Genomic DNA, 21,035 nt, shown 5'->3' with positions numbered 1-21,035 from the left:
GAATAAGCAGTTTTTGTCCACAGATACATGAACTCAGTTGGAGGAAAAGCCATGCATCTCATTAAGAAGTGAAGTTCAAGGGCTTCCCTGGTGGCGCAGTGGTTAAGAATCCGCCTGCCAATGCAGGGGACACAGGTTCGATCCCTGGTCCGGGAAGATCCCACATGCCGCGGAGCAACTAAGCCCATGCGCCACAACTACTGAGCCTGCGCTCTAGAGCCTGCGAGCCACAACTACTGAAGCCCACGTGCCACAACTACTGAAGCCCGCACACCTACAGTCCGTATATGCTATTGCTGGAAACAGGTCACAAGGCCCAGCGCACACTCAAGGGAGGGAGATACAGAAGAAAGCAAATACCGGGAGGTGGGATGGGATGGGGTGGGGGCCATCTCGGAAGCTGCCGACTCCAAATGTCAAATTTTAGTAATTACAGCCTCCACATCTGTTTACACTTAGCATGAACATTTTCGGGGGTCATCTTAAAAATGTATGGAAGGATGCAGAGTTTTCCAAAATTCTTTTACAATAAACAAGTAAAAGTGTTTGGAGATGGCGGAGCTCCAGTTCTAATGCAGCTGGGTCCTGTCGGGCAGAGGGGGGTCAGACGGTCGCCAGGGGTCTGCCAACAGCGGGCAGAGGGCAAAGGGCCTTTGGACAGCGAGAAGGTCCACCTCCCCAGACCTGGGAAGCCTGTCTGCATTACAAGGGCTGAGCGCGTCTGGGTCCGCGGGTGTCGGGGGCCAAAAGAGGCGGTCAGTTGTCAGGGAAGGAAAGGCAGACGACGCTGGGCTTAGGATGAAGGAAGGAAAAGAATGAAAAGTGCACTTCCGGGAGGCACACTCGTCAGCGGCGTGTAGGATGAAACGGGAGGGCAAGGTCTGGGACAGGGGGTGACGGGGACCCAAGAAGGGGGCCGCCCAGGGGACTGGGGGTCTTGGGAGGCCGGGGAGGAGGGACTTAGTCCGCAGGCTCCAAAGGCAGGCTCCTCTGGACCGGAGACTAATAAGAGGTGATCAGCCAGGCGGACCCTCAGCAGACGTGGGGCGGGTCTCTGGCGAACGCGCAGGCTCAGCGCTGGGGACACAGACGGCCGAGGGCAAGGGAGGCCCAGAGCCCGCGCAGGTGCGTGGGGACCAGTGCTCCCACCTCCTCGGGGGGCCAGCGTTGTCGGAGCGCGGAGTTGTCCCGACCTCGAGAAGGAGGACGGAAAGCCAAGAAAGCAAAATCTGGGTAAGAGGGTGAGGATACAGAGAGACAGGGACTGAGAAAAAGGAGAAGAAAAAGAAAAGAGTAAGACCGGGGTCGAGAGCTCGGGGAAGGTATTAAAATAGAGTTTTACAGCCTGACGGTAAGAGCAGGGATGAAATACGGTAGCGAGCTGAGCTGGAGCGCAGGAAACGCTGGCCCGGGATTCGCGGCGCCGGCGGGGCTGAAGGAGCGTGGGGAGGAGCGCGGGGAGGAGCGCGGGGAGGAGCGCGCACCTGGGACGGACGTCGGGGCGGGACGCGCGGAAGGACTGTCCTGGCCCGAGCCCTCCCCTCTGCGCTATCCGCCCGGGGCAGGGCTGGAAGCCGGAAGCGGCCGTGTGGGAGCTAACTCGGGACTCAGCCGAGGTGAAACCAGGGGCGCGCCCTCGCTGTGCCCCCAGCCCGGGCACGAGCCCTCCGCGAAGGCCGGAGCCATGGGGGTTCCGCGCCGCCGGCCGCGCGCGTCCCGCGGGCCCCCGCCGGTGCCGTCGCTCCTGCTTCTCCTCCTGCTCCTGTGCGGCCCGGGCTTGGGTCGCGCCTCCCTGAGGCTCTTGGACCACCCGGCGCCCGTGTGCACCCAGCAGGTGAGACCCCGACGCATCCCGGGGGGCGGGGGCCGGGGGCGCGGGGCTGCCGAGTGACAGGAGGTCCGCGCAGGGTCTCGGGGGTTCCGAGGCTCGGGCACAGAGCGGGCCGCCGTGGGGAGGACTCCCGGAGCGGCGGGAGTTGCTATGCGGACCCGGGAAAACACGGAGTTTGCTGGGAAAGATCGCGCAGCGCCGGTTGCACAACCTGGGCCGGCGTCCCAGCGGCGTCCCACACTTGGGGAGGGCCTCGGAGGAGGCGCGGCCGGCCGGAGGCGGGGCGCGCTGGTTTGTAAAGGGTGGGGAGAGGCCTACGGAGGGCGAGGCGGGAGCGAGCCCGGTTCCAGCCCGGGTCCTGGAACCCTCCTCCGCCGGAGCCCGCGCTTCGGGGACCCCGCGGCCGCAGCGCCTGGCGCACGGGCCCCGGGGCTGCGGGGGCAGCTTCCGGGGAGAGTTGTGAAGGCAGAGCGGTGACCCCTCCGGCGCGAGCCCTGGGGGCCGCGCGGACCCTCAGGACGCCGCCCCTGCGGCCGCCACCGCCCGGGTCTGGGGTCCCGCTGGTCTGTATCCGCCGGGCAGCTGCGCCGCTGTGCCCACAGGAAGCGACACACCCACCGCCGGGTAGTGGCCTTGGGGTGGAGGCCCGGCTTCAGGGAAAAGACTCCCCTCCGCTCCTCTTGTTTTCCTCGGTCCACTCCCCTCCACCACTGGCGCCAAGAAATAACCCTCAGTATCTGAGTCAGAGGATGTGAAACAACCGAAGCGGTATTCCTCCTGACCTAATTTTGTCGAGGATTCACCACAAGAGGGTGGAGGAGGGTCAGCGACTGTTTAGCAGAAACTTTTCTTTTAACGTGAATGATTTGGGGACCGTCCTTGTGACTCCCACTCCTGGGCAAAGCGTGAGACCCACTCAGCAGGTCCTTCCCTTGGACTCGGTTCATTTCTCAATGGCCACTTGCCAGGCGCCTGCAACATACAAGGTCCTGAAACGACAGAGCCACACTCCCTGATGATGACCAGAGGGGTGGTGAGTCACCCAGGAGACAGGAGCCGGTGCTCTTGGTGCGACCGGTGAGTGTACAGAATTCCAGGGAAAAGAGAAACTCCTGCAGCCTAGGGTGTTCTTTGTGGCAGAGAAGACACTTGGGCGGCCCTCCAAGACAGAGGCCTGGAGCGGTCCAGGAAGTGGGAAGCGCTGAGCCAAGGCCCATGGGTGGGCAGGATGAGGACTGAGGGGTTTGAGTGGCAGGAAAGTGAGAGAAGCATCGGGAAATGAGGGAGGGGCTCCCCTGAGCTGTGCTGAAACGGCTTGACCTCAGTTGCTCAGCGGGAGCAGGGGGGCTTGGCCTGATGGGGGTGTGGGGTTGGCAGAGAGGGATCCCCTGGCAGATTCGTCTGCACCCCCGGGCTCTGCCTTCCCGCCCCCGCCGTACACCTGGCCACAGACACACGCCCCCCACGGCCCGAGCCCTGAAAAGAGAGGAGCAACGCCCTCCAGATTTCTCTCCCTCCGCTGGCGCCTCAGTGGATAGAGCACCACGTAGTGTCAGGGGAAGCCCGCACTTGACCCCAGAGGACCTGGGTTTGCATCCTGACTCCACCACCTACAGCCCAGTGCTGCAAGCGCGGGACTTGGGGGCTGACAGATGGTTGTGGACCGAAAGGACGAAGGGGAGGGTGAGCAGATGAATGACGAAGCCAGCTCTGCCCACGAAGCAGTGACAGGCGGAGACCAAGCAAGGTTGGTTCTGGTTGCTTGGATTTAGTGCCTCAAAACCCAGGGGACTCTGAGTCCCCCCCACCCATCCGATCCTTACTGGAGAAACTGTGTTTCCCTGGGGGACCCTTCCCACCTGGGCCTTCTCAGCTTCCCATGACCATGACCGCCAGCCCAGAAGAAAGCCCGCAACTTGGAGGTGGTCGGCGGGAGTGTTAACGCAGAAGTTTCTAGACAGGATGTGTGTTCCACAATTTCTTCTTTTCCCCAAGCACTTGCAGCTCTGACTGGGGGTGGAACAGCCGTGGGTTTAACCCCATCTTCTGGTCGCCACAGCTTTCGACCGTGCACCTCCCCGAGTGTCAAGTTGTGTCGTGTGGGCACCGGGCGGTCGGGGCTGCGGTCAGGGCATCACCGCAGAGTTCATGGGCTCCTCCACTGGCTGCCAGCCTCTGTGTGAGATGTGACAGATAGCACGTAGCATCAGCAGCAGGGGATGCGGCTGAGTCAGGCCTCGGCCTCGGGTGGAGCTTGTCTCTCAGCCGCCTTGCAGCCCCGGCCAGTCCCTCTACCGCCGTGACCCAGTGTTCCCGGCCATTCAGGGATGACTCTTGCCTCACGGGGTTGTGGGGAGAGCACCTAACACGCTGGGCGGACCAGGGGCTTGTGCGCTGGGTGTGCTGGGGCAGGAACAGTGGCCTGCAGCTTCGTGCCGCCTCTGTGCCGGGGGTGACAGGCATACCTTCACTCAGAGCTCTCAGTGGGCTGCCGGGCCAGCACCATTCACCTGTCTCGGAGACGCTGGGCGGCCGGCCAAGATGGACCACAGCAGAGCTGTGTGTGACCGCCCAGCCCACTTCTCTCTACCGGGCTCTCGTCGATGTCCGTGGAACTGTCTGAGTCCTTCCTTGTAATCTTCACCACTGCGGATGGAGAGGGTGGGCCCACCTGTTGCGACACCCCTTTTTATGTAGAGGCCATGTGGCCGTGATTAAGAGCGGGATTCTGGAGCAAAACTGCGTGGGTTTGAGTGTCAGCTCTGTGGAGCCTTGGGCCACTTAGCTGACCTCCCTGTGCCTCAGTTTTTTCATGAATAAAAAGAGAATGATGGCACCGACCTCATAGGACTGCTGTTAAGATTAAATGAGACGTGCGTACGAAGTGTTAGCGTGATGCCTGGCACAGAAGGAGAGCTCGGTGAACACAGGAAATCCTTCTCAGATATCTGGTACCCTTTGGCTCTCTGAGAATATTTCAAGACTGAGGTCCTAAAGGCTGACTGGATGCCCTGTGTAGATGGGCGTTTTGATCGCTGAACTTACTGTAAGGGTCAGGCTGGTGGTGAACGTGGCCTGTCTGTTGGGCGACTCTCAGGTGTCGAAATCCAGAGGTCTTTTCTCTGGGCCTGGCTGCCAGCATTCTTTTTTTTTTTTTTTTGGCTGCACTGGGTCTTCGTTGTGGCACCTCTAGTTGCGGTGCACAGGGTTCTCTAGTTGCGGCACTCGGGCTCAGTATCGGCACGCGGGCTTAGCTGCAGTATGTGGGATCTTAGTTCCCCGAGCAGGGATCGAACCCAGGCCCCCATGCATTGGGAGTGTGGAGTCTTAACCACTGGACCACCAGGGAAGTCCCCATGCCAGCATTCTGATATCAGGGCAGGGAAAGAGGCTAAAGTGCCTCCCAGCTCCTAAAGACACTCAGAAAATGCCAGTTCCATTTGCCACGTGCTATGCCCACTTCTCACCCTGTGTCTCCTCAGTTGACAGGAGAGAAGTGTGGTCCACCCCCCGAGAGTGTCCCTCAAAGAGAGAGGGAGGGTGCCTGTGTTTCATTCTTGAGAATGAGCCCGGGGACGCCAGAGCCCGGCTTGTGGATTCAAGTTCTTTCTTGTCTGTGATTACCTGCTTCTCTTTTCCGCAGGGGCTGAACTGCACAGTCAAGAACAGTAAGTCACCGGTTTATGTTTTTCTCATGTTGCCGCGATGAAGCGCTGACCCCGCGCTGAGCTGACGAGGGTCCCAGCCCCCAGCAGGAGGACCCCTGAGATTTGGAGCCGCACCTACACCTCCGTCAAGGACGTTCATCGTGCAGCAGTCGGGATGGGAGGCGCAGGCCTGTCATTAGGATTTTCTTTGGGGTGCTACCCTGGTGAATGTGTAATACGACTCTTTCGCCAGAGCTGTCACCCTGAAGTGGGCCACATCTGGGGTGGGACCTTGTTTTGTGTTTTAATTCAAGGAGGAGGCGCACAGTTCAAGTGTCTGTGCTCATTAGGGACCCCGCACATGACAATAGAGCAGCTCTTATGGTTGCCCCACTCTCCTGCCCCACTTCCAGCCACTGCCTCCTCTCAAAGCCAAGGGCATGCTTTGTCGTCTCTCCTAAGGTGCCCTTTAGACATCAGAGCTTTGCCGTGACCCCAGACAGGCGTCAGGAGAGCGAGCAGGGCTGGGCAGCTGCGAGCACAGCCGCGGCCTCAGGGTCACGGCCTGACCGTGAAGGCCTGGCTCCCTGGACCCCCGTGAGGTGTCTTCTTTGGTCTGCATCTTTGGTTTCTTGCAGAGCCTGCAAGCCTCTGCTTTCTGCCTTTCCTGGCCCCCAGGTACCTGCCTAGACGACACCTGGATCCACCCTCGAAGCCTGACCCCCTCGCCCCCCAAAGACGTGCAGACCCAGCTGCGCTTTGTCCACACGCAGCAAGGACACCTGCTCCCCGTGGCTCACATCGAGTGGACGCTTCAGACAGACGGTGAGTGGGCGTCTGGACGTGCTGCCCACCTCCGGGTGAGCCCACAGATTGGACCACCCGGCCCTCCCCCCAGACTCAGAACTGGGCTCCCAGCCCTGTGCTCAGACACGAGGGGCCAGTTTAGTGAGAGGACCCATCGTTTCAGGCAGTGAGTCCTTTTTCAGTGTTTGGATGTTAACCCACGATCCTTCAAGGAAGGCCTTTCTTCAGCCTAAAATCTTCGTCACCTCGGAAAAGGCGTCAGGTCGTGAATTGTCTGACTGCGGGGCTGGCCTTCCTGACAGCAGTGCCCCAACCTCTCAGGGGTGGGTGACCAGGGCGCCCAGACCTGTGGACGGCCTGGGGGAGTCCTCTTCCTGAGGCTCCAGCCCTGCTGGCTGCTGCGTCCTCTTCAAGTTCGGGGACGCCCCTTTGACACCCACAGCGTGTCGCCAATGCCCTAGCCACGAATTTGCAGAGCGTTCGCTTCGAGCCCTGGGTAAAGTGTCGCTGTCCGTGTCCAGCAGGGGTAGCTGTCCACGAGGCAGTGGCTAATCCAGCCCAAAGGGAGCTTGGAAGGAGCAGGAAGCGGAGGGTGGGTAAGACGGGCAAGCGTCCCAGATGGGACGTGCCCCCCCCCACCCCGGCGGTTAGTCACCCTTGATCTGCAGCTGCGGCCCCTCCCCTCCCTCTGCCCTCCAGCCAGCATCCTCTACCTGGAGGGAGCGGAACTGTCCGTCTTGCAGCTGAACACCAACGAACGTCTGTGTGTCAAGTTTGAGTTTCTGTCCACACTGAAGCATCATCACAAGCGGGTAGGACCCCAGCGGGGGCAGGGGCGGGGGTGGCGATGACCATCGGGGAACAGCACGCGCACGCGCGCACACGCTGCTCTTCCTTCCGACCTTATGTGGCCGCTCGCCGTTGCGGCTCCGCGACCCCCGCCTGCCGGCCTGCCCTGCACCTGGGTCAGCGCGGGGCCTCCGGGAGGAGAGGCTCTGCCCAGACCGGGGCTGCCGTGGTTTCTGCCGCAGCTGCTGCCCCTTTTGCTGCCCAGAGCCGGAAGTGGATTCTCTTTGAGTCCCGTTTTGCTGCCCAGAGCCGGAAGTGGATTCTCTTTCAGTTTGGTTAAAGCACTGATGCTCAGCGCGAGGTCCCAAGACCAGCAGCATCACCTGGGAGCTGTTAGAAATGCAGGTTCTAGGGCCCCACCCAGGCTACCTGAATCAGAGGCTGTGGGTGTTTAAACAGCAGCAGTTGGTGGTGACAAGCCATCCAGGCGGTCCTGACCCAGGCTCGTCTGAACACTGCTGCTTTACGTCTGAAAAGTGGCCGCTGGCAGGGCTCCCACAAACACAAGCAGCAAAGACAGATCCCCCGTCCCGTGTTTAGTGGGGACCCCCAAACTACTGCTGGAGGGTGGTGAGGACCAGGGACCCCCACGGAGTCCACCAGGGGAGTTGGAGTCAGCGTGTGTCACCTACACCATCCAGAAAATGTTTGCGCGACGAAGATGCTGTCAGGCCTGGGCGGGGGAGCGGGGGGGACCTCGTAGCCCTCTCGCTGCACTTCTGTGCTCCAGGACATTCTCAAGAGACCCCTGGCTTTCCCATTTAAGGAGGCAGAGTCACTTAACAAGTAGTTTTCAGCTGCCCCTTGTGTGCTCTGGAGTTGGAGAGGGCCGATGAGGGAGGGGGCTCTTTCGTCTTTCCCCAAATTCTCTTGCTTTTGGCCCCCACTGTCTCCTGATGAGGCCAGATCTAGGTTTTTTAAAATAGGCAAGAAAGGGACTTCCCTGGTGGCATAGTGGTTAAGAATCCGCCTGCTAGTGCAGGGGACACGGGTTCGAGCCCTGGTCCGGGAAGATCCCACATGCTGCGGAACAACTAAGCCCGTGTACCACAACTACTGAGCCTGTGCTCTAGAGCCCACGAGACACAACTACTGAGCCCACGTGCCACAACTACTGAAGCCCGTGCGCCTAGAGCCCGTGCTCTGCAACAAGAGAAGCCACGGCAATGAGAAGCCCGCACACCACAACCGAGAGTAGCCCCCGCTCGCCGCAACTAGAGAAAGCCCGTGCGCAGCAACGAAGACCCAATGCAGCCAAAAATAAAATTAATTAATTAATAAAAAAAATAATAATAATAAGCAAGAAAGACCAGAAGAAACAAAGAACAGAGAAACAGATGCCTCCGACTTGGGAGCTTGCTGTAGTGGTTGTTTTCTCCCTCTTTTGACTGATCCTTTGGGGGTGGATGGGGTGCACTTTGGGCCCAGGTGGGTGAGAGCCGTGACCTGTTTGCCCTCCCCTTCTCCCATCTCCTAGTGGCGTTTTGCCTTCAGCCACTTCGTGGTGGAACCCGGCCAGGAGTACGAGGTGACCGTCCACCACCTGCCTAAGCCCATCCCTGACGGGGACCCAAACCACCAGTCCAGAAACTTCCTGGTGCCCGGTAAGAGCGCCCCCCCCAGCCTTGCCTTCACCCCTCACTTTGCAGTCAGCCTGTGGGACCCATGGGACAAACAGGTGCAGGGCCAGGTTCTTTGCTGAGTGGCCACAGCCTCCACTCCCTGAAGGCGGAGCCCGTTCTTGCGACACAAACAGTGGGTGTTGGCCCACGACCCCAGGAGCTTCACGGGACCCGGAGTCCTTCCGCGTGGCTGAAAATGCACGTTTCCTGCCCAGAACGTGTCAGGAGCACAAGCCAGTCCCAGGAGAGCTGTGGCCCTGCTCCCAGCCCCGCCCCAGCTCTCAGTTCCTCATTCTTCCCCCACGTCCCACCTGCATTTATCCCACGCCTTCCCCTCTTGCCACTACTCCTTCCTCCTGGGAGGCCTGGCGGGCTCATCTTCCAAAGCATCATTTGATGTGTGTGCACCTCTGGGGTGCGTCTCTGTCCTCCCCAGCATCTCTGCCACTGCCTGCTTTTCTCATTGTTAAGAGCCAAGCACACCTAGATGCCCGGCCCCTTGAGAACAGGGCCTGGACCCCACACCCGCCTGTGCAGCCTCCAGATCCCCACAAATGGCCCTGCATGTGGGAGGTGATCGGGAAATGCCTGTTGAAGCCTTCTTCATCTCCAGAGCACCCCCTGCTCACACACATGCACACACGATCTGTTCACCCGGCTTTCTTGCCCCTCGTGTCACTCCCTGCTCCCTGACATTCCATCATCTTGACATATTCGTGACGTGATATTACGCTATTTGCTTTTACGGTCTCTCTCGCTGGAATGTCATCCTTGGAGGGCAGGGACTTTGTCTCACTCACCACCGTATCTCCAGGGCCTAACACAGGGCCTGGCACATATTGGGAGCTCAGCCAGTATTTGTCAAATGAGTGACCCCCCCGCCCCCTCCCCTGTCCCTAAAGTGGACTGGCTCAGCCCCTGTCACTCGCGGTGATTCACGCCTCTCACGTGCCTTCTGAAACCAAAGTAAAAACGTTGCAGTAAAAGAAATGGAGGGATCAAGAAGACATCTCCAGAGGAGTGGTCCCCACGGGCTCCCCGCGTCCACAGCACCATGGAATCACCTGGGAATTTGTCAGAAATGCAGCTTCCCAGGCCCACCCCAGAGGGGGCTGAACCCAAGACTGCTGTGAGGACATGGGAAAGTTGGGGAAACGCTGCCGTTCGCTGAGGGGGACACAGTCCATCTCTCCTCAAGGGCAGAGGCGGCTCAGGAGAGGGAGCCCCGGGGGAGAGGAAGCAGGAGTGGACCAGGACCCCTCGGTCCCAGAGCAAGTCCAGGGAGCTTACACCTGGATCTAGAAGGTTCCTGGAGGGAGGAGGGCTGAGACGGCCAGGACGGTCCCAGGCCTGTGGGGCCTCTGGCCCATGGCAGTGTCTGTCCTGGGGCTTCTCTGAAGGGCCAGCTTTGGACAGGCTCCCCAGAGGCAGAAGGCTGTTAGCTCTGGTGTCAGAGGCCCTGCAGGAGCCAGCTTTCCAGGGGAGGCGCGTAACGGTTGCACTTTTTCCCGGTCCACAGGCTGCGAGGACCCCAGGATGAAGATGACCACGCCCTGCGTGAGCTCAGGTAACTGTGGCAGGCAGCCCTGTGGGGGACTTTACTTGGGTGCACACGCACACGTGCACACCTGCACGCATGCTCGCCCCTCACTCTCGACCACGTCTGTGCCTCTGTGGGACAGGCAGCCTGTGGGACCCCAGCATCACTGTAGAGACCCTCGAGGCCCACCAGCTGCGGCTGAGCTTCACGCCGTGGAACGAGTCCACCAAATACCAGATCCTGCTGGACAGCTTTCTACCCGCGGAGAACCGCAGCTGCTTCCGGCGCGTCGTGGATCTGGACGTGGTAACTGCTCTCTCTGCCGCTCTCCTAACCCCCCAGCTTGGCTCAGAGCCACCTCTCCAAGCCTCGAGGCCCAGGCGCTCAGGCTGTGCTGGAGGGCGTGACCTGGGCTGCCGTCCTCCCTTCCCATGTGTGACCGGAGTGTGGCTGGTGTGTCTGAGTGTGGCTGGTCTGTGGCTGGTGTGTGACTGGAGTGTGGCTGGTGTGTAGTTGCTCCGACAGCTGACGGGACACGGCTATCTCTGCCCTGCACACCCAGCCCTCTGTCCTCCCCTCCCCCACGTTTTCCTGGTCCTCTTTTTGTTTAGCCTTGTTAATTCCATTATTGCAAAAAGGATTTGAAGACTTTAAAATGTGGAAGTGAAGACAAAGGGAAGTAAAGGTGAGGAAATAAGATGAAGCCAGGGTAGGGCCAGTGCAGGACAGGCGTGTCTGTCCCCAAGATCCCCAGCGGCCAAAGCCAAGAGGGGCAGCTGGGTGCTGGATGCAGTCCTGAGTCAACACGGCCACGGCCCTGGGGAGGGGCCGCTCCTCCTGGAGCGGGACCTGCCAGCCTCTCTCCCCGGGACCTCCTGGGGGTGCATCCCAGCAGAGGCCAGGGCCTCACTGCCCCTCTGTCCTGCAGCCTGCAGAGGAGGCTACCCGGCAGTGCTGCAACGTCACGCTCACCCTGCCAGACTTCAGCTGGTGCTGCCGTCACCACGTGCAGGTGGGGACTGGGGTGGAGACGGGGTGGGCATGGGTGCAGGTGGGCAGCCCGGGGCTCGTGCTCCCCAGGGACCCAGCACCGCTACCGCCTGGGATTTCCTGCCCGGCCCCCGGCCTCACCTGGGCAGGGCCCTTTGCCCCCTCCTGCCCAGCAGCTGCGGGGACGTCCTGGAGGGGCCGGCGGGGTCCGAGGTGGGCCGCGTCCCCCCTGCCTATCCTCCCTGCGCTCTGTCCTTGCAGATCCAGCCCTTCTTCAGCAGCTGTCTCAACGACTGCCTCCGACACTCGGCGGCTGTGCCCTGCCCAGAGGTCCCGCACGCCCCAGGTGAGGCGCACGGCGGCCGGGGCGCAGCCGGGGGGAGGGCGGGTGAAGGCCAGCCGCCCGACCCGAACCCTGACGTCGTCCTGGGGCGGGGGTGGGGGTGGGGGCGGGAGTTGTCCAGGCCTGCGCTGTGGGGCCTTAGAGAGACTCCAGGTTGGACTCCTGACTGCCTTTCGTTAGCTGTGTGGCAAAGCACTTAACCTTTCAAAACTTGCGTGACTTGAAAAATGGGGATTCTTATCGTCATAGTTACAGTTAAGGACCAGGTAGTGAACAGGGTGCTCTAACGTGTCCATTTCTAATTCTCACAAACTGTGAGCCACAGTACTACCTGCTAAGTACTGTATACTAGGTGCTATGCACTATAGTGCTGTGTGCTACGTACTGTGTATAAGTACTGGGTACTGTGCACCACAGTATAGGTACTGTGTACTATAGAGCTAAGTATATTTTACTGTGTTTTAAGTACTACGTACTGGGCTCTGGGTACTATATACTTTGCACTAAGTGTGCACTGTGTACCAGGTACTGTGTACCAGGTACTGAGTGCTGTGTACTAAGTACTGTGCACTGTGTACTATGTACCATGATGTGGAGACTCCCTCCCCCAGGTCCATAGGTGAGGAAACTGAGGCACAGAGATGTCAGGCACCTTGGCCAAGGTCACACACCGAGGAAGTGGCAGAGCCCCGGTTCTGACCTGAGCCTCCAGCGCGCTGCCTGCTTCCCGTTCAGAAGCCTCCTGCAGCAGACGCCAATCAAAAAGCAGCGGAGGGCTTCCCTGGTGGCGCAGTGGTTGGGGGTCCGCCTGCCGACGCAGGGGACACGGGTTTGTGCCCCGGTCTGGGAAGATCCCACATGCCGTGGGGCGGCTGGGCCCGTGAGCCATGGCCGCTGAGCCTGCGCGTCCGGAGCCTGTGCTCCGCAACGGGAGAGGCCACAGCAGTGAGGCCCGCATACCACAAAAAAGAGAAAAAAAAAAAAGCAGCAGGCGTTGCACTGGCCTGGACGGAACCCGGCCTCCAGGTGGAGGCAGGCGTCTCCCAGTAGGCCACCAGCTCAGGTGTCCCCCGTAGGTGGTGTCGCTAAGTTTAATAACCTGTACAAAGGGCTGGGCGTCGGGCCAGGCCGTCAGCAGGCCCCAGCTCGGCACGCGGGTGCTGGGTGTGGTGACTGCTGCTAGTAACTGAGAGTCTGTCCCTTGGTTCTTATTGCAGACGCCGTTGAAGGTAAGGCCGACTCCTCCCAGGCTTTGCCGCCTCGGGGACACAGAGGTCCCTGTGTCCTGGAGTGGAGCCAGGCAGAAAGGCTGTACCAGGAGGCGGCCCTGGGTGGTGGGACCATGGCCCATCTTGGTGTCAGGGAGGACCCCCCAGGGTGGGCGGTTGGTTGAGGACCCCAGGGCTGGCACAGCAGAGAGGGCAGCTCAGGGAGGGCAGTGAGCGGGCCCCCGGGGCTGGTGTCACAGGCCTCCCTGCCACGCCATCACGCTGTTCTCCTGCCACAGACCACATGCCCCTGTGGGTGTCCAGGTGCATCCCCGGCCTCTCCATCCTGCTCGTGGGTTCCGTCATCCTGCTGACCATCTGCCTGGCCTGGCGGCTACCGGGTAAGGCCAGGAGCTGTGGGCCCACCTGGGGCTTGCCCTCTGCCCTGCCTCTCTTCCCGTGCCCCCGTCCCTGCACCAGCTGGGGGACTGTGCTCACAGCCCCACGCATCCCCGCCCTTCAGCCTGTTAATAAGCATTGGTTCCCTCCGGCTGCGGCCCTCTCTGGCCACATTCTAAGCAGGAGGAAACATGGGTCTTTGGGGTGGGGACTTAGCCTCTCCCTGCCCCTCCACGACCCCGATCTGGGAGGCCGTTTCCCCTGTGACCACAGCTCATGCTGGGGAAGATCACCAGCCGGGCGCGAGACCTGTCGAGAGGGTCCTTCCCTGGGAGGGTCCCGCCGTCCAGGTCTCTGCAGGCGTCGGGAGGCCGTCTGCTTCTCATGCTACACGTCTGACCTTTTCCCGAAGCGGCCACTCCTCGGGGCGAGGGAGGACCTCAGAGTTCTAGACAGAGGCCCAAAGGGTGGGGCTTGAAATCAAAGTTCCAAACGTCCTCCTTGGCCGCATGGCTCTGGTGAGTCAGCCCTGCTCCCCGGGGCCCTTCGCTGCCTCCGGGACGGAGCGGTCACTTAAGCACGCTGGTTCACCTCCTCGCCCCAGAGCACCAGCAGGTGGGACTTCCCTGGCGGTTCAGTGGCTAGGCCTCTTCATTCTCATTGCCAAGGGCCTGGCTTCACTCTCTGGTTGGGTAACTAAGATCCCACAAGCCACCACGAGGCGCGGCCAAAGAAAAGAAAAAATACCAGGAGAAAATTTAAGGGGCCCAGTGGCACTACTTCTGGAGGCATCTCGGAAGACTGTTGCCTCCTGAAAGGACACGTCTGGGGAAGGGGCTTTCCCTGAAGGGGAGCTCTGCTTGGGGATGGCCACTGTTGGGGTGTAACCTCCCAGGCACCATTCTGGGGGTCCCAGCCATGTCAGTGCTGCAGAATACTTGTGACCCAGCTGGTGGGGTGGTGTGCCGGGCACTTCACACACAGACCCATTTCACAGAGGAAGAAACTGAGTTTCAGAGGCGTTGATACCTCCCGCAGGTCACACAGCGGTCATGGGAGGGACGGTCTCCCTGCAGAGGCCCAGAGCGTCTAAGAAGTGCTACCTCGACCCCTCCCTTGGTCGGGAGTGGGGCAGAGCTCCCAGCAGGTGCCCCTGTGAGCTGGTCCCTGTTTCTCTTCCAAAAGAGCCGTTCTGAGCCATCTTGTAAGATTTGTGCTTCCTGCAAGGACACTTCTGGAGTGTTACTTCTGGCATTTCTTTTCCTTTCAGGGTCCCATCACAGAAAATACGAAAATGGCACCAAATGCACAGGTGGGCACCTCCCGGCTTGGGCAGCCTGGGTTTGGGGTGAGTCTGTTCACAGCGGCCTGGAGGGGCTACCCAGTCAGCTCCTGTCTCTCAGGAGATGGCACCTGCCGGGGACCCACCTCTAGCTCCGAACAGAGGGGACCTCAAACAGCGAGGCTGGGCTTAACAGTTGCCCATCGCTGATCGAGGAGGGGAAGGTAAAGGCACTGTGTTTTGTGAAAAGAGGTCCTCCCGAAAGCAGCTGTGTGTAAACGGGCCTTTGTGTCTTGTAAGAAAAAAAGCAATTTTAATTAACATGGAGGCTAAAGGCCAGATAAAAAAGTGAGAGACTCTTCCCCGAAGGCACAGGCTGTTTCGCAGGCAGCCAGCACATCGAGGCAGCCGCCTTGGGCTTATTCTGAGGTCTCAGCTGCATTTTGGGGGCTCGGGAGTCTTCCGGCCAGCCGGGCGGGGCTGTCCCCTGTCTGTGGTGTGTGGTCAGCGCCGACATGCCTGAACCCTCGGCCTGGCTTCCCTTGTTTCCCTCAGACGTCCTGCCCGCTGCCACCAGCCTGAGCCCCCCACCCCTGAAGCCCAGGAAGGTCTGGATCGTTTACTCGGCTGATCACCCCCTCTACGTGGACGTGGTCCTAAAGTTCGCCCAGTTCCTGCTCACCGTGTGCGGCACCGAAGTGGCCCTCGACCTGCTGGAGGAACAGGCCATCTCGGAGGCGGGGGTCATGACCTGGGTGGGCCGCCGGAAGCAGGAGGTGGTGGAGGGCAACTCCAAGGTCATCGTCCTGTGCTCCCGAGGCACCCGGGCCAAGTGGCAGGCCATCCTCGGCTGGGAGGACGCCACCGTCCAGCTTCGCTGTGACCGCAGGAAGCCCGCGGGGGACCTGTTCACGGCGGCCATGAACATGATCCTGCCGGACTTTAAGAGGCCGGCCTGCTTCGGCACCTACATCGTCTGCTACTTCAGTGACATCAGCTGTGAGGCCGACATCCCCGAGCTCTTCAACATCACCTCCTGCTACGCGCTCATGGACAAGTTTGAGGAGGTCTACTTCCGCATCCAGGACCTGGAGATGTTCGGGCCGGGCCGCATGCACCGCGTCGGGGCGCTCACGGCCCAGAACTACCTGCAGAGCCCCGGCGGCCAGCAGCTCCACGAGGCCGTGCAGCGCTTCCGCCGCTGGCAGGCCCAGCGCCCCGACTGGTTCAAGCTCGAGAGCCTCTGCCCGGCAGACGACCAGGACCTCCCGTCCCTGGACGAGGAGGCCTTCGAGGAGCCGCCGCCGGGAGGAGGGATCGTCCGGCAGGAGCCGCTGGTGCTGGAACCCGCCTCCCAGGGCAGCCTGCTGGTGGAGCTGCTCCTCGCGGGGGAAGGAGGGGGCCCGTCGCGGCTGGAGCCCCAGCCTTGGCCCCAGGAGCAGCAGGCGGCCCAGACGCTCCAGACCACGGTGGTCCCGGTGGACGGGGCCCCTCCGGCGCAGGCGGTGGAGCCCATCCTTCGGGCCGTCAGGAGCGGTGCCGCCAGCCGGCTGGCCCTGGTTGGGGGAGACGATCCGGTGCAGGCGGTGGAGCCCGTCCCTCGGGCCGTCAGGAGCGGTGCCGCCAGCCGGCTGGCCCTGGTTGGGGGAAACGAGGCCTGCCCGCTTCTGGGCGGCTGGGGCCCTGGGCGGAACAGCATCCTCTTCCTCCCCATGCACCCCGAGGACCCGCCCGTCTGCAGCAGCCCCACGGGGCGGCCAGACGGCTCCATGCTGCCGTCCCTGCAGCAGAGCCCGCGCTGCCAGGATGTGCGCACGCCCCCTGGGGCGGAGCAGCGGCGGTCTGTGCAGTCCGACCAGGGCTACATCTCCAGGAGCTCCCCGCAGCTCCCGGACGACGACGACGGGGACCGGGATGGGGGGCCGGGCGGGCAGCCACTGTGTCCCGAGGGCCTGGAGAGCCTGCGGAGCCTCCAGCTGCTGCTCTTCCTCCAGGAGCTTCGCAAGAACCCTGGCCTGGAGCCCAAGGGGCCGCCGCGTGGGGCCTCCCCTGCCCAGGGTGGTGAGCACGTGTGTCCGTAGGTGTGCACATGTGGACATGTGTATGCTCATGTGTGAGATGTGTACCTTTAAAACGTAAACATCTTGGGGCTTCCCTGGTGGCGCAGTGGTTGAGAGTCCGCCTGCCGATGCAGGGGATGCAGGTTCGTACCCCAGTCCGGGAGGATCCCACATGCCGCAGAGCAGCTGGGCCCGTGAGCCATGGCCGCTGAGCCTGCGCGTCCGGAGCCTGTGCTCCGCAACGGGAGAGGCCACAACAGTGAAAGGCCCGCGTACCACAAAAAAAAAAAAAAAAAGTAAACATCTTGGCTCTGTCCCCTTAACCTTTCTTCCCGTGACCGTCCCCACGAGAACCCACAGCCTGTTCCCAGGAGCTAATGGCGGTGTCCTTGGGTGTCCGTCATTCGTTCCTTCAGCCTTTATTTTGTGCCCCGCATTGCCCTGACCATCAGGGAGCTGTCCTTCCAGTGAGAAGGATGGGGTAGCACACGGGGTGGGGCGCGAGATGCAGAGGCTGCCAGAAGCTCGCCCGGGGCCGTGAAGTCCGCAGAAGGGGCGCCTGGCCCAGGGGGAAGCTTCTGGAGGAGGATGTCTCTGAGCCGAAGGAGCAGCTCGTTTCTCGGGCCGAGGGCTGCAGGTGAGCGGGGCAGGGCCGTAACCGAGTCTGCCGCGGAAGGCGGGGCAGTGGGCACAGCCTGGGGAGGCCTCGGTGCCAGGCTGGGTGCAGCTGGGGCTCCTTCACCAGGATGAGCTGCTGCCGTCAGGAGGCTGAGGGCCAAACACACCCAGTCATTTTCGGAAAGAGACCAGATAGAAGTGAGGGTCGTGGCACCTGACGGCATTAGCATGGCGTGAGTCCAGCGTGTCCTCGGTCAGCAGGAGACCTACGGCTGAGGATTCTTTCGGGGCCGCAGGCTGGGTCCCTGGGCTGCAGCGCCCGAGCTCGGGAAGCACAGGGAGCCCCCAGCCCTGTGCACGCTGGGGTCCCCACCCTGGGATTCAGGGTTCTCTTTGCCTGTACCTGAGTCCTGAACTGGAGCTCCAGGCTCCTGCACGGAGGAGAGGATTCTGAAGTTCGGTGGGAAATCAGATACCAGGGTGTGCGCACGCGCGTGTGTGAAAGAGCTTATCAATGAAGGAATGAATAAATTTGTTAACTCAGAATTCCTGGCGGTCGACACGTTGCTATAGGTCAAGAAGTTCCTCGTGGCAGAGGCCTTTCTCGTGGTGAGGTTGTGGCTGGTAGCAGCAGGCCTTCGAGGCCCAGGCCCCGGACGGTGCTTAGCTCACAGCCAGCCCGCTGGTAGCAGAGGACCAGGTGCGGGAGTGCTATAGACTGGCGTCAGTGTCCCCGCAGATCCTGAGGTTGACACCTAATTCCCTGTGTGATGGTGTTGGGGAGGACCTCTGGGAGGAGGTGAGGGCATGGGTGGGGCCTCGTGGATGGGACGAGTGCCCTTCTGGGAGACCCCACAGGGCCCCCTCGACCTTCTGCCGTGCGAGGACACAGCGAGATGGCCGTCTGTGAAGCAGGAATCTGCCGGCACCTTGACCTTGGACTTCCAGTCTCCAGCACCGTGAGGGGTGTTTCTGTCATTGATAAGCTGCCCAGTCTGCAGTGTTCCGTTACAGCAGCCCGAGCGGACAAAGACGGGGACAGAGGAGCTGAGCCTTCCCATCCACCAGCCTCTGAGGCACCATCCCTCTGATGATACAGGTGGGTGTCATTGGGTCCAGACTCCCACAGGCTTTCTGAGACATTCCCCCTGCTTTCAGTCAGTGCGTGTTCAACATGCAGAGTGTGGATTCCACAGCCGGAGCCGGGGCTCTGCCGTGTGGCAGGATGGCCAGCCCACGTGGTCCTGGTCCCGGGAGCACACTCTCCATGTGGATCTCCTTCCCCACAGACCTCAGATTCTTGTTTTGCCGGCCTTTGAGGCCAGATGTCCCCAGTTGGCATTGTCCACTATGTTCCCTTTATCAGCAGGGCTCCTGCCTTTTTTCGTAACAGCTTTACTGAGATAGGATTCACAGCTCATACAACTCACCATGGACCCTGTACAGTTCAAGGCTTTAGGGGCTCAGAGTTCAGCAACCTTCCCCATAATCAGCTTTGGAACATTCTTCTTATGCCTCCAAAGAAACGCAGCCCCTAATCATGACCCCAAACCCCAACCTCCCGTCGATAGGCAAGCACTAACTTCCCTTCCGTGGTGTGCCTGTGTGGGCGTGGCGGGTGTGAACGGAGTTGTGAAGGTCCCCAGGTGCTCAACCTTGTTCTGCCCACTCTCCCTCCCCTCCCCCAGAGCCCCCAGTCTCACACTGGTCTCAACTGGCGCAAGTGCTGGAGATTCCATCAGCCTGAATGTGGTGTCAGCCATTTGCCAAACACCAAGAGCATCAAGTGTGAATCGTGCTGCTCTGAACCTCGGCTAATAAAATCCTGCCTCACCCAGAGAGGCCCTCCAAGAGCCCACGTCCTGCAGTCTGTGACCGCCACCCCTGGACTCCTCTCTTCGACAGAGTGACAGAAGGGACTCGAGGAGGAAGGAGGACCCCCGGCCACATGACCCTCGTGAATGTCCACGGCTTTTCCTGTAGGAAGACGAGGAATGATTGCGTGGGGCTATGGACCTTGCCGGATTCGTTGGTTCTGAATCAGCTTCTCTTTTCTGCTCAGGTTTTGGAGGGGCTTTTGTTCATCCCTTAAATGTCCACTCGGCAGGTTGAGCCGGGCCTCTGAACGCCAGGTGTGATGGATTTTACTGATTGCCTGCTTACCTTTGAATCGGAAAGAAGGGGGAGTATTAATTAGCTCACAGAACGATGGCGGTTTCCATCCTACAGCCTTTGCACTCCGCGGGGGGCAGTCTCCCCTCCCAGGTAAACAACGGAGGGGCCTTCCTGCGACGACCTGCCCGGTGAGGGCCCAAGTGTGCTGAGCGGCCTTGCCTGTCAGAGGAACGGGGAAGGAAGGGAGAAGCCTAGTCCAGTGCCCCCCACACCCAGGCACCCTTTCCTGGGGGGAGCCACCTTCGGTTGTTCACGCCTAAGTGTGACGCAGTGTCCTGGCTCCTTCCCTTCCTGAGAAGAGCGTCTGCCTGCGGCCTGACTGGGGGCCTGCGGGACTCAAAGGGTGTGGATCCAGCCCCTGCTTTTTAGCCAGGGCCGCACAACGGAAGGGAGGCCACATCCGAAGGCTGCTCGCGGCCGACGGACGTGGTTCAGACCCGGATTCCCTTCCTGACCGCAGTGCAGCCTCCAGCAAGTGGCTCCATCCTTCTGGGCTCGGGGATGGAGGGGAAGCCCCCCAGAGGGGCTGCGAGGACCCGGAGGGGCCGGCCAGCAGAGTACAGGCCCCCGAGTCCCCCGACCCCAGGCCGGCTGCAGGGCCAGACTCACCCGACACGACCTCCCCTCTTGAGCAGGTGAGGGGCAGCTCAGCCACGAGAAACGTAGTCAAGGTGGTCACCTTACCGTCCATCCGCATTTAGGGAGAAATGAAGACACGGTCTTTGCTGTTCTGAAACTATTGTATGTGTAAGTTTTGTCCCCGTTATGATTGTGAATGTCTTGACGGAAAGGACCGTTTTTGCACATATCGCCCCATTACCGCAGCCTGTGAGGGAGGGGACGTCGCTGCTGTCTTATAAGTGAGAGAAGGCCCTGGAGGCCAGGTGGTACCAGCGCCCAGCTGCGGGGGGGGCAGGCAGGGCAAGTGAGGTGGGCCCTTGGCCTCACCGTTTGAATAGCCCCTGAATAGCACCAGCTGTTTCTGTGCTAAAGACCAACGACCGTAGTCTTTTTTTTAAATTTATTTTTGGCTGCGTTGGGTCTTCGTTGTTGCGGCGAGCGGGGGCTTCTCTTGCTGCGGAGCACAGGCTCTAGAGCGCAGGCTCAGTAGTTGTGGCACACAAGCTCAGTTGTCTCATGGCATGTGGGATCTTCCCGGACCAGGGCTCGAACCCATGTCCCCTGCACTGGCAGGCGGATTCTTAACCACTGCGCCACCAGGGAAGTCCGACTGTAGTCTTATCTTTATGCAGACCCCATGTTCTCTTAGACTCCCCAGACCCCGTTGTGTTGAAAACAAAACAAGCATGGCCTGTTCTCCTTTGTGATAAGCATTTCTGCTCCTGGCTGGGGAGAGAAGGGCAGAGCATTTAAAAAGTCATTTCTCAGCCCTTCCCCCACTAACGAGTTATTCTCAGAAAGAAGGAGCGAGAGCCCAGGAGCTGGGGAATCACCCTCGGGCTGAGAGCCCAGGGGACTTGGCTGTGCTGAGGAAGCCTGGCTGGGCCACACCAGGCCGGCCGGGTCAAGAGCCCGCCAACCACCTGGAAGGAAGTAGCCAAGGTGCACCCATAACGTTAACACAGACCCGCAAAATGATGACAGATGCCACGGTGACATTTAAGAGTTTAGTAAGGAAACCAGGACAGGAAAGATCTTAAAAG

The 21,035-nt window shown here is 60.7% G+C and overlaps 1 protein-coding gene across 5 annotated transcripts; it reads left to right on the top strand.

Moving 5' to 3' along the window:
• Nucleotides 1-1,535: 1,535 nt before the first annotated feature.
• On the top strand, nt 1,536-20,990 carry IL17RA (interleukin 17 receptor A). Of its 5 annotated transcripts, none has more exons than XM_089920105.1 (14): nt 1,536-1,834; nt 5,475-5,499; nt 6,157-6,303; nt 6,985-7,097; nt 8,612-8,738; nt 10,276-10,323; nt 10,439-10,602; nt 11,225-11,308; nt 11,548-11,632; nt 12,847-12,858; nt 13,137-13,238; nt 14,507-14,584; nt 15,074-18,295; nt 18,885-19,322. In XM_089920105.1, the coding sequence occupies exons 1-13, from the start codon at nt 1,685-1,687 to the stop codon at nt 16,597-16,599; spliced, it is 2,661 nt and encodes an 886-aa protein (XP_089776231.1). In that variant the 5' UTR covers nt 1,536-1,684; the 3' UTR covers nt 16,600-18,295; nt 18,885-19,322. The 5 variants fall into 5 exon arrangements, with proteins under 5 accessions (XP_089776231.1, XP_089776234.1, XP_089776235.1 ...); XM_022577155.3 differs by having other exon boundaries at nt 1,537-1,834; nt 14,507-14,548; XM_089920108.1 differs by lacking the exon at nt 11,225-11,308 and having other exon boundaries at nt 18,885-20,990.
• The last annotated feature ends 45 nt before the right edge of the window (nt 20,991-21,035 follow it).

This window comes from Delphinapterus leucas, chromosome 11 (genome assembly GCF_059928025.1).
Source record: "Delphinapterus leucas isolate spDelLeu-1000000601 "Yukka" chromosome 11, BTC_Dleu_Yukka2, whole genome shotgun sequence".
Classification (NCBI taxonomy): Eukaryota; Metazoa; Chordata; class Mammalia; order Artiodactyla; family Monodontidae; genus Delphinapterus; species Delphinapterus leucas.
The sequence above is the reverse complement of the archived record's forward strand: the minus strand, read 5'-3'. Positions and strand labels throughout refer to the sequence as shown.